The sequence below is a fragment of the Salvelinus sp. IW2-2015 genome, linkage group LG25, assembly GCF_002910315.2.
Source record: "Salvelinus sp. IW2-2015 linkage group LG25, ASM291031v2, whole genome shotgun sequence".
Classification (NCBI taxonomy): Eukaryota; Metazoa; Chordata; class Actinopteri; order Salmoniformes; family Salmonidae; genus Salvelinus; species Salvelinus sp. IW2-2015.
The window spans coordinates 2,413,421-2,426,983 of record NC_036865.1 but is presented as its reverse complement, the minus strand read 5'-3'; the positions used below and the strand labels follow the sequence as shown (position 1 = coordinate 2,426,983).

At 40.9% G+C, this 13,563-nt stretch overlaps 1 protein-coding gene across 1 annotated transcript in view; it reads left to right on the top strand.

Annotated features, from left to right (window-relative positions):
* Positions 1-13,563, top strand: part of ptk7b (protein tyrosine kinase 7b) — a 173,263-nt gene continuing 159,700 nt past the window's right edge. The window contains exon 1 of the mRNA XM_023970005.2: positions 1-537. Coding sequence (XP_023825773.1) covers positions 417-537 — 121 coding nt within the window. The 5' untranslated portion in view covers positions 1-416. The remainder of the gene's footprint in view (positions 538-13,563) is intronic.

The following is a 13,563-nucleotide window of genomic DNA, read 5'->3' as shown; positions in this document are numbered from 1 at the left end:
CGCGTTGTAGGAGAAAAAGACGAGTTCCAGGCACCGGAGACTCATGTGGGTTCAGGACTGACCAGGTCTTTTGATCGGATTTCTAGGTGGACGGCTCATAAGAGAGAGGTGGAGTACGAAATCAACCAAAAGATTGGGAATATTAATCTAGTATTTGCACAGACTACAAGAAGAACATGGGATATATGGCAAACTTGTTTTCCAAATTTATCTAACTATTCAGTCATATCTAAACAGTGCCCTTTTACGTGGTTGTCTTCCCTCTTCGTATTCCCGGAGAGGTGGTTGAAGTAGGTTGTCATACCTTCCATACCTTCCGCTCGACCTGCATAGGTTGTGCTCTTTTGGCGCAGACGTGCGGAGTTCCTTGTTTTCCTTTTGTCGCTACAGTCTCTAGTACCAAGTAGCTTACAATCATGGAACTATCTACGAAGAATGACCGACAACGGCGAGAAGGCAATACAAACTCTGAGGTTACCAACACCAGAAAGCCACCGGTGGCTACTTTCCTCTCAATTGGCATTATTTGCATGAAAGGTAAGCTATAAACTCGCAAGGCATTCACTGTAGTCTGCACACGAACAGCCTATTAGCTTATAAAGTATTGTCCGAGCTAAGGAATTCAAGCGCGGGGTTTCTATACATTATTTGCCATTTTTTGTAAATTGTATTTAACCTTTTATTTAATTAGACAAGTCAGTTAAGAACAAATTCTTATTTACAATGATGGCCTACACCGGCCAAACTCTGAAGACGCTGGGCCAATTGTGCGCCGCCCTATGGGACTCCCAATCACGGCCGGTTGTGATACAGTTTCTCTAGATCAAGTTTGACATTAGCTTCTTCATAGGGTTTTCGGTAGATAACTGCCCACGGTTGGCTGCCTGTGAACTACAATCCGACGCTGTGTGTTAATGTTTAGAAATGTTAATAATCGTTTGCAAAACGGTTTTCGAAACATGCTGATATGCCCCTTCTCTCAGCCAGAAATAATCTTAACAATAAAAAGATACTGTAGCAGACATAGCCCTGGGAAGTAGGGGTGCTTCAGCACACCCAGAAGAAGGAAAATAAATAAATAAATATATATATATATATATATATATATATATATTAGTACAAAAGTAGTGCACCAGCCTTTACTAGTATTAGGGACATATATAGACATCTGTAGGGCGGCAATTTTTTCCCACAGCATGTCTGCTTTGGCAAAAAAAGTAGTTGTATTTGGAGGATATATTGTCACGGGTGTTGTTCGTCTCGGGCCTGCAAACCGTGCCAATATATCCTCCAAACACCGGCTTCGAGGGCATTATCACTTTTATACAACAGGTTACCAACATATTTAAATAATGATTGACATATTTTCATAACTTTTTTTGATGAATTTATTCATACTATTTCATCCTTCCACAAGATATAGTCCTGCCACAAATCTAGGGTTGCTACGACTGGTCGTTCGTTCTATTGGTTCGGTTGCCAGACACGCGACCCAGTCGTTCAGTCTTTCTGTTTTCTATCTATGGACGCTACCCAGTCGTTCTTTCTAAATTTACRATACTGGCTGGCAACGTTCTTATCCCTTGCTTGCTAGCTAGCCAACTACGGCTAACTTACAGTCACGTCAAACAGTTCAGCCAGAATAACAGCAAAGTAGCTGTATTTGTGTTTGTTTAAYCTGTTTTCTAGTGACATTTATTTTTGGATACATCCATAATAATGAGCTAATGATGCGCAATTTCGCCTGGCATAGAACATGTTCTTTCTTGCCAGGACACTGTTGTTCAGAGGAGCTAGCCAACAACACACCTACCACAATCACTTCAAACTGAAGTTGGAAAGACATCAAACTAGCTGTATTTTGTTTTGTTTTACCTGTTTTCTATTGATATTTCCTTTTATATATCCATAACAATGATACCAGATAATTTATGATTTCGACTGGCTGAGAAAAGCTGCCTTGCCTGTCCGTCTGTCTCCTCCGACTCCAGGGATGTTCATTACTATGGGACAGCTGGAGATCGAATTTCAATTTTGAAATAATGTTGCAAATGTCGGAGAGACAGACAGCAAATCTGTCAGCCCCTAGATATACAAATCTAGTCTAAAAGAAATGGGAGATGATGCTTTTTAAAGTCGAGATCAAGTTTATAAATTGCCTGGCTGGGCTGATGAGACAGTGGATTGCGCAGTGAGATGGAACAGAGTAAATAGGCATTTCAACGTCATAGCTTTAGTTGGTGGTTATCTTGTGGAATAGACACCGGCTGGAATGCGGTTTTAACCAATCAGCATCCAGGATTAGARCAACRGTAGTGAARTTAAGAACAGTGTCTTGCAGGATTCAATAGTTGGAATTGTAAGAGTTGTTGCCCTGTCCCTTTCTCTGCAATTGTCATTCTAATGGAATCCAGAAAGAACAAAACCCTGTGCTCAAACATTTACATCAAAAGGTGTAACGTTATGGGCAAAAACATCCACATCAAATTAAATATTTTTCTTGATCAAATGTCATGGAAAACAACCACTTCTTGTGCAGTATTAATTGACCATRCTTACAAACSACTTKATGTAAATGTTKATTACTGTCATCTGGTCATCTAGGTTTGTACCTGTAGACTTTCCATAACCATGAAGAAAAACAARGCACAATACAGTAATTGAGTACATTAAGACATCAAGTGGTTTGTGATGACGTGGTGATGTGGCTCAGTTGGTAGAGCATGGCGCTTGCAATGCTTAGGTTGTGGGTTCGATTCCCATAGGTGACACGTATGAAAAGTTATGCACTCGCTACTTACTGTAAGTTGCTCTGGAAAAGAGGATCTACTAAAATGGAAAAGTAATGAATAGATCATTTGAGTTTTCACATAGAAATGAGTTGCACCCCCACCATAGAAATAAGTTGCACGTATTTCAAGATACAGGAAAAACTTATATCAAGCAAGTATTATCAGGTTAAATGTTTTGTACAGATTATTATCAAACTCAAGTTACAGATGCTGGTAAACACTCAAATACATTTAGTTGATTTTTTTTCTCTCACAAAAGTAGTGCACTGGGCCTTTACTAGTCCTGTYTTAGCAGACCAATATAGATGTCTTCAGTGRGTGCAATGTTTTTGCTTCTGCATCCCTCCCCACGTCGGTCCAAAAATCGCAGCACCCCCACCCCCAAACTACTTCCCGTGGTTATGGTAGCAGATTTGCACAGATCCTTATGCTGTMTGTTCCTTCAGTTGACAAACTATACTTCCTCCCCAGTTACGCTTACACACAGGTGTTCGGAGCACGCTAAATAGATAATTGGCACAGGTGGTCTCCTCTGTCTTCTGTCTATCTTCCTTAAACAAGCGCTGTAACATACAAGCACTGTAACATGGGAACCCTAACCCTATAAATGTGTGAAGTAATTAAACTTTTTGTAAAAAAAAAACATTTAGAGCAAATGTTTAGACCAAACCCTTAACAAAAGTACCCCGGAAAGAATATACCTTCATCAATAGGCGCTAAAGGTAGTTTGCATCTATAAATGGGTTAGTTCGACAAATGCATAATAATATACTTCTGGTTCCATACATTGTGCTCCATGATCAAGGCATCACAGTCAACCGATATTTGTTCGGAACTTTGTCATTGTTTCGATGCCAAAAAAAAAAAAAAAAGTAAAATGTAAACGCTACCCGTTTCTTTACGTTTACCTACATCTGGCTGTCATCTTGCAGTCTGTAAAAGTACGCCACCATTTCTATCTGAAGAAAATAAAGTTGAAATGTTGAGGTTCACACTCGACTTTAAAAGGCTCACACCGGGCATATGCAACATTGTAACATAGCCTACCTAAAGATTGAAAGTAGTTTACCTGCTGAGAAGAATGTATCATTGCTTTATTTGCAACGCATATCTCATCTAATACTATGGTGTCATTGCGCCTAAGTGCTTATTACTCTGATATTGATCTTGTTAACTGTGTACTCTTGATGGTATAGGCCTAACCTTATTGTAAATGGAAAATATGGGGTTACAAAATTATATTGTATCCAACACTGGWAAAGACAGTTGTTCTCCTCCATGTTGGTATGCATGCACTGTGCATGATGCACACGATTCTACTAAATTCCTCAGACACAGTCAAGATAGGCTTTCATATTGGCTTATTAGCATATTCATTCAGATAGTTGCTATTTTTGCAGGTCTGTCTTCTTGGCCAACTTGCCATGCTTTTCTTAGCTCCAGCCATGTGTATGCTATGGGGTACAGCTTTGGGGGGGTCGGTGCCAATGAAACGAAGGACGAAGAAAACAAGAGGGATAGAAAAAAGATCAGAATCCTTCCAACCAGTTYATAAAGACTCGAAAGTTCATAACCTCTGCAGGGTGTTACAAAGCCAAGAAAAAGCCATTGATCCTTCCTAGTTTTGTGAAAGGAATGTTCTTATCCTGCCCATTAACTCTTAACTCTCATGTCATATTTAGGGTATGTTTGGATCTCTGCCTATCAAATGAGATGAAATGAAATGTAGTTGGCTGCATCACGTGTATTCCTTCCAGGTGTATGCGTTCCTTTAGAAAAATTCACTCTGCTGAAGTTGAGAGCACGACCGCCCCTCTGTCTCCACTCCCCCCCACTCCACTCCACCCTCTGCACTAGGCCTCTGAAGGGAATGGCTGTCTGTTCTGTTAGGGAGATGAATAGACCAGAGCCAGGTACACTCACAACCAGATCACATTCTAACACGCTTCAGTAATGTCCCTCATGCACATGATCAAGGAGGTACCATGCCACACGCGCGCGAACACACACACATACACACACACATACACACATACATACATACATACTAGAATAAAACTGAGATTAGAAGGGGAAAATAGGGCCGTATAAAATGTTAGATTTTTTGCCTGATTCTGGGTTTTTTCTCTCAGAAATTTGTTTTTTCCCCCTCCGTTTTGATTTTCCAGGTTTACGTTTCCCTTAATACCAGTGCACACCTAGCAAGAGGCTGTTGTTTAGTGGTGTTTTTGTAGCGCACATGTGATGGTAGCACACATGGGGGGGGGGGGCATTTTATTGCTTTGAAATGTATAGGAATGAAGGATGTAGGTAATGTTGTCAGTCTGGTGTAGAAGGATTGTTCTACTCAGTTATATCATCATCACCAGTTGGGTGTTCTGTGTGCAAGGAGTTTTGAATATCTGAGGGGATGGGGCTGGTCCCAAAATAGGGTAGAGTTGTCAAACTTTCTTTTGTTGCTTTGTGGAGGGTTGTGTGATTTAAATATATATATTTATATTGGACACATTGTAGGGTAGTGCATTTTCCCCCTGGTTTACAGTCCCKATTTTGCAGGTTTTACTATGTAATTTATTCCATATAGCCAAATGTCCTCATCTCCTTGCATGCGCCTCCTATCAAGGTGTTTTGGTACTTCCCTTATGCACTACCCTTTTCTTTTTCGCTTACTATACAGTCAACTCTATCCTGCCCTCTATCCATAGTGACAATAGTGGTAGGTGGATTGTTGGTCCAGATCTTAACTAACAATCGTACCACACATAAAATCATTCAATCTYCACCAATTTTCTGTATAAATCCACAAGAACATAAAGGAATAGCGGAAAGGCAGTGGAGAGGCCAGGTGCCTCATTGCGCATGAAAGTCAAGACAGCCAAGACATGAGACACGCAGCTCAAAAAGCTCTTGTTTAGGCCATACAAATGTAATTGACTCGAACCCAGAATCTCTAGTGGCACAGCTAGACCACTACGCCACTCGGGAGGCCCTCAATTGAAACTGTTGTTAGAAAGTACAACTTGTTAGAAGATCATTTGAAATGACAAGTTGAAACAGACTACAGATAATTAGCAGGCAGCGCGTGTTAACTGTCGTGTTGCGTAACAATCACGCTTTGGAACAGTGAGTGCATTTTGACATCACGTGCATAAAACAACTCGCGCTGGGGCGACCGTTAGATATATTTGGAACTCGCATGTGGAAAAGGTTAAATTAAATAAAAAATGATGCACAAAACGATTTAGGCAACAGYGATCTTGATCCAGAAGGGGATTGAATGTCTTTGATGTATCGTAACGTCTAGCCACTTAGCTAGCAAGTTAGCAAAACAAATGCATAGCTGGAGCCATGAGCTGGATATAATTTATTTTCCACATCTTAGATGGTATAAATGGTATATCACCCAAGCCTACTGGTCCCTAGGGGTGACTGTCAATCCAAAACCATTATACTGTCATAATCCTTGCTAATGAGCCATTATACAATTCCTACCAAGTGGGTTATCCCTATTGGCACAATTMGGTGTTTGCCTTTCACGCCAGTGACCCGGATTGACTTCCTTGTCCTGAGGTTTGCCACATTGGTGTCAAGTAGGAATAACAAAAGGCTGAAATCTCTTGGTGAGGTTGCTAGGTGTTGTACAAAGGTTGTTTTGTATTATTACAAGGGGTACAACATTTTTAGTAAAATTATTAGTATGATTTATTTTTTTTGCTGGCTCACCTCACAAAATAAAAAAAAATCTGTTATACAGTTAATCCAATTTGTATGGCCTTGTGGACAATACTATTATTCTACCTAGATTAGCCTACATCACCATAATGCAATGAATATTGCATTATTGTTTTCAAGTGAGTACAATTGAGTAGAATTCTACTCTAGGCTGGGAACATTTTTAATTTGAATAATGGCGAAAAGCCCTGTTATTTGAATGTTTAATTTCATCCATTCCGTTTGAAWCAGAATAGGTGATTCATCACCTATGCTCCCAACAGGTCCAGTTATTCAGGAAAGCTTAACGCTTGTTCTGCCTCCTTTCCGTTCCCGAGCCGCTACTACTCAACCTCGAACGTAAGGCTTCAATATAGCCTAAATATTTGTCATTACATTTTTACACTGTATTACCTTTTATGTGTGGCATAAACACAACCAGTTATAATGTTTTAATCTGATTACACTACTTCCAAAGTCTCCTGTAGGCTACCTGCGCACGTTCTTCCCCCTCCACTCTAATATAATTCCAGCATCCAAACGGCATACCTGCCATTTGATGAATGGAGAGAGACATCTGTTACAAAACACCAAAAAGTTGATTGACATTCAGCGATTGTTAAGCCAGGCCTTTGATACTGAGTAGGGCGAGATGTATTTTCTGTTTGTCGAGATTTACATACTCTATTTCATTGTGGTATTGACAACGCAAACCACTATGAAGATCTCAAAGTCAGTAATCGGTTTGCAGATTGGTTGTGTGTGGTTCATTGGCTGTTGGTGGTACATTTGTTGCATATATTTTATATATACTGAACAAAAATATAAAAGTGTTGGTCCCATGTTTCACGAGCTGAAACAGAAGATCCCAGAATTTTTCCATACGCACAAAAAGCTTATTTCTCTAAAATGTTATGCAAAAATMTGTTTACATCCCTGTTAGTGAGCATTTCTCATTTGCCAAGATAATAATCCACCTGACAGGTGTGGCATATCAAGAAGCTGATTAAACAGCATGATCATTACACAGGTGCACCTTGTGCTGGGAACAATAAAAGGCCACTCTAAAATGTGCAGTTTTGTCACACAACACAATGCCACAGATGTCTCAYGTTTTGAGGGAGTGTGGAATTGACACGCTGACTGCATTCATTTCCACCAGAGCTGTTGTCAGATAATTTAATGTTAATTTCTCTACCATAAGCCACATCCAACGTTGGTTTAGAGAATTTGGCAGTACGTCCAACCGGCCTCACAACCACAGACCARGTGTAACCACGCCAGCCCAGGACCTCCACATCCGGCTTCTTCACCTGCGGGATTGTCTGAGACCAGCCACCTGGACAGCTGATGGAACTAAGGAGTATTTCTGTCTGTAATAAAGCCCTTTTGTGGGGAAAAACGAATTCTGAGGACCCTAGCCCAGGGTTCCCCAAACTTGTTCAAACTTGTTCCCCGCTGTGTGCACAATTAGTTTTTTGCCCTAGCACTACACAGCTGATTCAAATAATCAAAGGTTYAAGATGAGTTGGTTATTTCATTCAGCTGTGTAGTGCTAGGGCCCTGCATGGCATCGACTGTGCCACAAAACCATGCTGAAGTGGTCAAGTCGATATCCATGTTTATAATCACAGGGTTGCTACAGTTATTGTAATTTCTGGTGGTAATCATTATTTATGAGTACATTTTATGAGGGTGGAGGCGGTGCAATTTTTTTGTGCAGCAAACGGAGAGAGATGTGGAAATATTTTTTACATTGGGGATGGGGGTCCATTTTTGGGGAGACACCTCGAGTTGGACCAGACCCAAGTTTTATCATAAGACATGAACAGAATGCTTCAGTGATTCGTATTTCCTGCAACTTTGTAAAGAGGCAATGAGACCCCCCCCCCCCCTCGTTCCTCTTTAAAAAGATGCAGGAAATACGAATCACTGACGCATTCTGTTCATGTCTTATGATAAACTTCTGCAAATTAATAACTGTTCTTTACATTTAGTTGATTCCCGACTTAAATTCAATATATATATATTTTTTAATTGTTAAATTCCATTTTTTTTCTGGATTGCTTAATTCCTTCCGCATTATCTGTTTTGCGGATTTTATAGGGCCTTAGGAAAACAACTCGTGTTGATAAGGGATGCTATGCTAGTTCTGTTTCTTAGGGGTTCGCCCCTGTTTATCGTAATGTTTTGTCTCTATGAAATGTACGTTTTTGCCCTATAAACGCAGTTGGCCTATCTGCAAAGCCTATCCCCTGGCTTTCGTTTGGATTCTTTATCTCGATCTTGTATRCATTTGAAGCTGAAAAGTGAAGGGCTCTTGAAGCAGCACTCTCAGCTTAGATGAAAGCCACTTATAAAGTTAAACATCCATAATGTAAATGTAGCTTACTAGTGTGTAATGTGTGCCCCACAGCCCCATGTTATCCCTACTTGTTTTTCTTCCCACTCCCTGGGTTTTTACATTCCCAGGAAAAGACTACTTCATCATCAAAGCATATTTCTCTGCAAATCTGTCATTTTAAATGCCCAATGCAGCTGTTTTTATCTCAATATCAAATCATTTCTGGGTGACAATTAAATACTTTACTGTGATTGTTTTGAATTAAAATGGTCAAAAATATACAAAAATCATAGCTTCTTAGCAAGGAGAAATTTCTCAAGCAAGAATTTTGCTAGAAATGACTGAGTGGTCTGAGTAGGGAGGGGAAAACTGAACATGTGATGTTGTTGGCAGAGAGGATTGGAACTCTCTTTCTTATTGCTCTATTAACTAATTTACCGCCTAGTGATGACACCAGGCAGGCCAAAACTCTTATCGCACCAAAACAGGCTGAAATMTCAGGCGGTCTTTTCAAACAGCTCTTACACTAAAAGGGRATTATCATTATTTTCACAATTTCACAGTATTATTCCAACCTCCTTGTGTGGAAATATAAAACACAGGGAAATCACATTTTTGACTGTARTGGGTCTTTAATTTCACAAGATGACTGGAGTAGGAGCTGGGTGGAGATAGAGAGAGAGATGGACTTGAAGTGTTTAGTTACCATCCTCACGCAATGCAAGCTATTCCTCCCAGGCCTGTCTTTGATCTAATGCAAATGGGTGGCTGGAGAGGATCTGTGGTTCAGACCAATCCTTATACAGTTTCTCCTCACTTTTGAAGAGGCAGCACATCTTTCTTACAGCAGTACTGGATGGTTTAAACCATGGATGTATGTTATTACCATATAAATAGACGTAATATTGTTTAATACTATGGTTATGAAACCTGGCACAAAATGTTTTTCCCATGTTGATTACCCCCCCCCAAAAAACAATATAGTGCCCCAGTATAACAAGTAACAGTGGTTTTCAGTTGTTGTTTAGATTTCCTATTCAACAAAGCAAGCTCTGCCTCAGGGTTGTATACAGGAACCAGACATGGTCTGTGCAGCAGAGAGGAGTCATGAAAACCATATTTGGTTTATCGTTTCCACTGAAGTGGTTCCGCTGCCATGATTAGAGGATCCATGTGGTAATCTAGAACGTTTGTACTGGATCAGGTTCTAGGTCTGGAGGCTGGAGACTGGAGACTGGGTTGGAGCAGATGGTAGGAGAGKGGGTTAGGGGGGGGGGGGTCTGGTGTCTCSASTACYTAGTATTGCTTTATTGTGTACCGCTTAAAGCTCTTAAATGCRTAGCGGTTAACAGCGTTGGGKCAGTAACCAAATGGTTGCTGGTTTGAATTCCCGAGCTGACAAGGTGGAAAAATCTGCTGTTCTACCCTTGAGCAAGGCAGATAACCCCCGAACAACAACTGCTCCCCGGGRGCCGATGAGGTTGACTAAGACAGCCCCGCACACCTCTCTGATTAAGAGGTGTGGGGTTAAATGCGGAAGACACATTTTTGGCTGAATGCATTCAGTTGTGCAACTGACTAGGTATCTCCTTTCCCTATAAACGATTTGTTTAAACAACCTACCCATGATCTTTTTAAAGGGGCACACATATGCACACACACACACACTTCTTGTTCTTCTATCCTCGTGGGGACCTAAAATAAATTTCCATTCATAATCCTATTTACCTTGACCCAAACCCTAAACCTAACTTCTAAACCTAACCACTAACCCCTTAACCTAATCCTAATTGTAACCCTAAACCTAACCCCTAAATTTAAAATAGCCTTTGTCTTCATGGGGATGTGGGAAATGTCCCCACGAGGGAGAATRTTCCTTGTTTTACTATCCTMTTGGTCCCTACAAGAATAGAAGAGCATGACGGTAAACACAATCGTTCGTGTATGCTGCTTTTGAGGGAACTAATCAAACTAGGCTACATAATGCTCATGTTATGGCCTCAAGGGTTCCATTGTTTTGGCCTTATTGTATGGTAGTATAGACGGTATAAGGGGAATGTCATTTTTTACCTCAGGATATCAAAGMTTAGGCTCCTCCCTGTTGTGTGTGTGTGTTCTTGTGCATGTGTGTCTTTGGAGGCCAGGGGTCTCAAACACTGATGTGGTCCTGCAGTCTCCAGTCAATAAACAGGCCAAAGACAGAGGCCCCTGCAAACACTCTTTACCCTTTTATCAACATGACCCTTATGACCAGAGTGGCCTGTGTAGGAAGACCATTACATTCCCCATGYAATGTCAGACCTGACCCAGCACATCCAACGTTTCCTCTACATCATTTCAGTTTGCGACAGCAGTAAACTATATCCAACCTGGTCTCACAGCATTTCATATTATTCTGTATGTAAATCCGAGACACACATTTAGTATGATATGTTACGTTTCGTATGTTATGTATTCATTTGTGGATGACCATCACCCATTTCGTATGATATGTTACGAATTACAATTCGTATTATAAGTTATGGAATTGGAAAACGTACAATATGTTACGATTTTGCAAAACTAGGTGGCTAACGTTAGCTAACTTGCTAATGTTAGCTAGGGGTTAGGGTTAAGTTTAGGAGTTATGTTAAGGGGTTAAGGTTAGGGGAAGGGTTAGGGTTAGGTAAAGGGTTAAGGTTAGGGTTTTGAGAAYGGTTAGCTGACATGCTAAGTGTAGTTGCAAAGTAGGTTAAAAGTAGTGAGCAATTGAAAAGTTGCTAATTTGATAAAGTTGTCTATGATGATATTTGAACTGACAACCCATCCACCCTGACCCAGCCACCCTACTTTTGTTTTTGCCTTAAGTAACCATCTGTCTTATGTAACCATACCAAACATAACATATCATATTAAATGTGGCACTCTGATTTACGTACAGAATAATTCAAAATGCTCTGAGACCAGGTTGTTATATCTTGCCTAGAGCGAAAATTCTTACTCAATTTTCCTTTATTGAAAATAACTTTCATAGCTTTGATTTGACAATGAAAGGTTGATAAACTGCATCAAAGCTTACACAGAATTATTCCTGTTCCAACCTTTTCATCAGTCCACAAGGAACTTCTCAACACACTCCAGTCTCCTCTGTCCATTTTGCCAAGTTTCAGCCTTTTCTGGTCATTCATCTGAAAATGTTTACCTCATTTGTTTACAGTTTTTGGAACTGTAATCTGACTCGTTCACACAGATGGTATGTGCAGATTCCACACTCACTTCATCATAGGGCTGGGCGATATGGCCTAAAAATCATATCCCTTTTTTTCAAGCTTTTGTATGATTCATGATATACAGTGCGTTCAGAAAGTATTCAAACCCCGTTTCCCACATTTTGTTACAATACAGCCTTATTCTAAAATTGATACAATTGTTTTTTTTCTCCTCATCAATCTACATAAAATACCCCATAATTTTAGCAAATGTATACATATTTTTTTTACTGAAATGATCTGGGGAAGGGTACCTAAACTTTTCTGCAGCAGCTTTGATGGTCCCCACGAAGTCAATGGCCACAATGGCCTTTTTAAATTGAAGAAGTTTGGAAACACCAAGACTCTTCCTAGAGCTGGTCGCCCGGCCGAACTGAGCAATCGGGAGAGAAGGGCCTTGGTCAGGGAGGTGACGAAGAACCCGATGGTCACTCTGACAGAGTTCCTCTGTGGAGCTGGGAGAACCTTCCAGAAGGACAACGATCTCTGCAGCACTCRACCAATCAGGCCAGACTGAAGCCACTCCTCAGTAAAAGGCACATGATAGCCCGCTTGGAGTTTGCCGAAAGGCAACTAAAGACTCTCAGACCATGAGAAACAAGATTTTCTGGTATGATGAAACCAAGATTGAACTCTTTGGCCTGAATGCCAAGCGCCATGTCTGGAGGAAACCTGGCACCATCCCTACGGTGAAGCATGTTGGTGGCAGCATCATGCTGTGGGGATGTTTTTCAGCGGCAGGGACTGGATCAAGGGAAAGATGAACGGAGCAAAGTACAGAGAGATCCTTGATGAAAACCTACTCCAAAGCAATGAGGACCTCAGACTGGGGTGACGGTTCACCTTCCAACAGGACAACGACCCTAAGCACTCAGCCAAGATTAAAAACGGTAATATCTTATGTTTCACTGAGTCGTGGCTGAACAACGACATGAATAACATAGAGCCGGCGGGTTTTAAGCTTTTTCGGCAGGATAGAACAGCGGCCTCTGGTAAGACAAGGGGTGGCGGTCTATGTATATTTGTAAACAACAGCTGGTGCACGTAATCTATGGAAGTCTCAAGGTTTTGCCCACACTATTTACCAACAGTTTTGATCTGTATTTTTTTTGTAGCTGTCTACATACCACCACAAACCGATGCTGGTACTAAGACTGCACTCATTGAGCTGTATACGGCCATAAATAAACAGGAAAACGCTCACCCAGAGGCGGCGCTCCTAGTYGCRGYGGACTTTAATGCAGGAAAACTCATCTGTTTTACCTAATCTCTACCAGCATGTTAAATGTGCAACCAGAAGGGAAAAAACTCCACCACCMTTACTTCACACACAGAKGGGTACAAAGCTCTSCCTCGCCCTCCATTTGGCAAATCTGACCATAATTCTATCCTCCTGATTCCTGCTTACAAACTAAAGCAGGAAGCACCAGTGACCTGGTCAATGAGAAATTGYTCAGATGAAACCGAT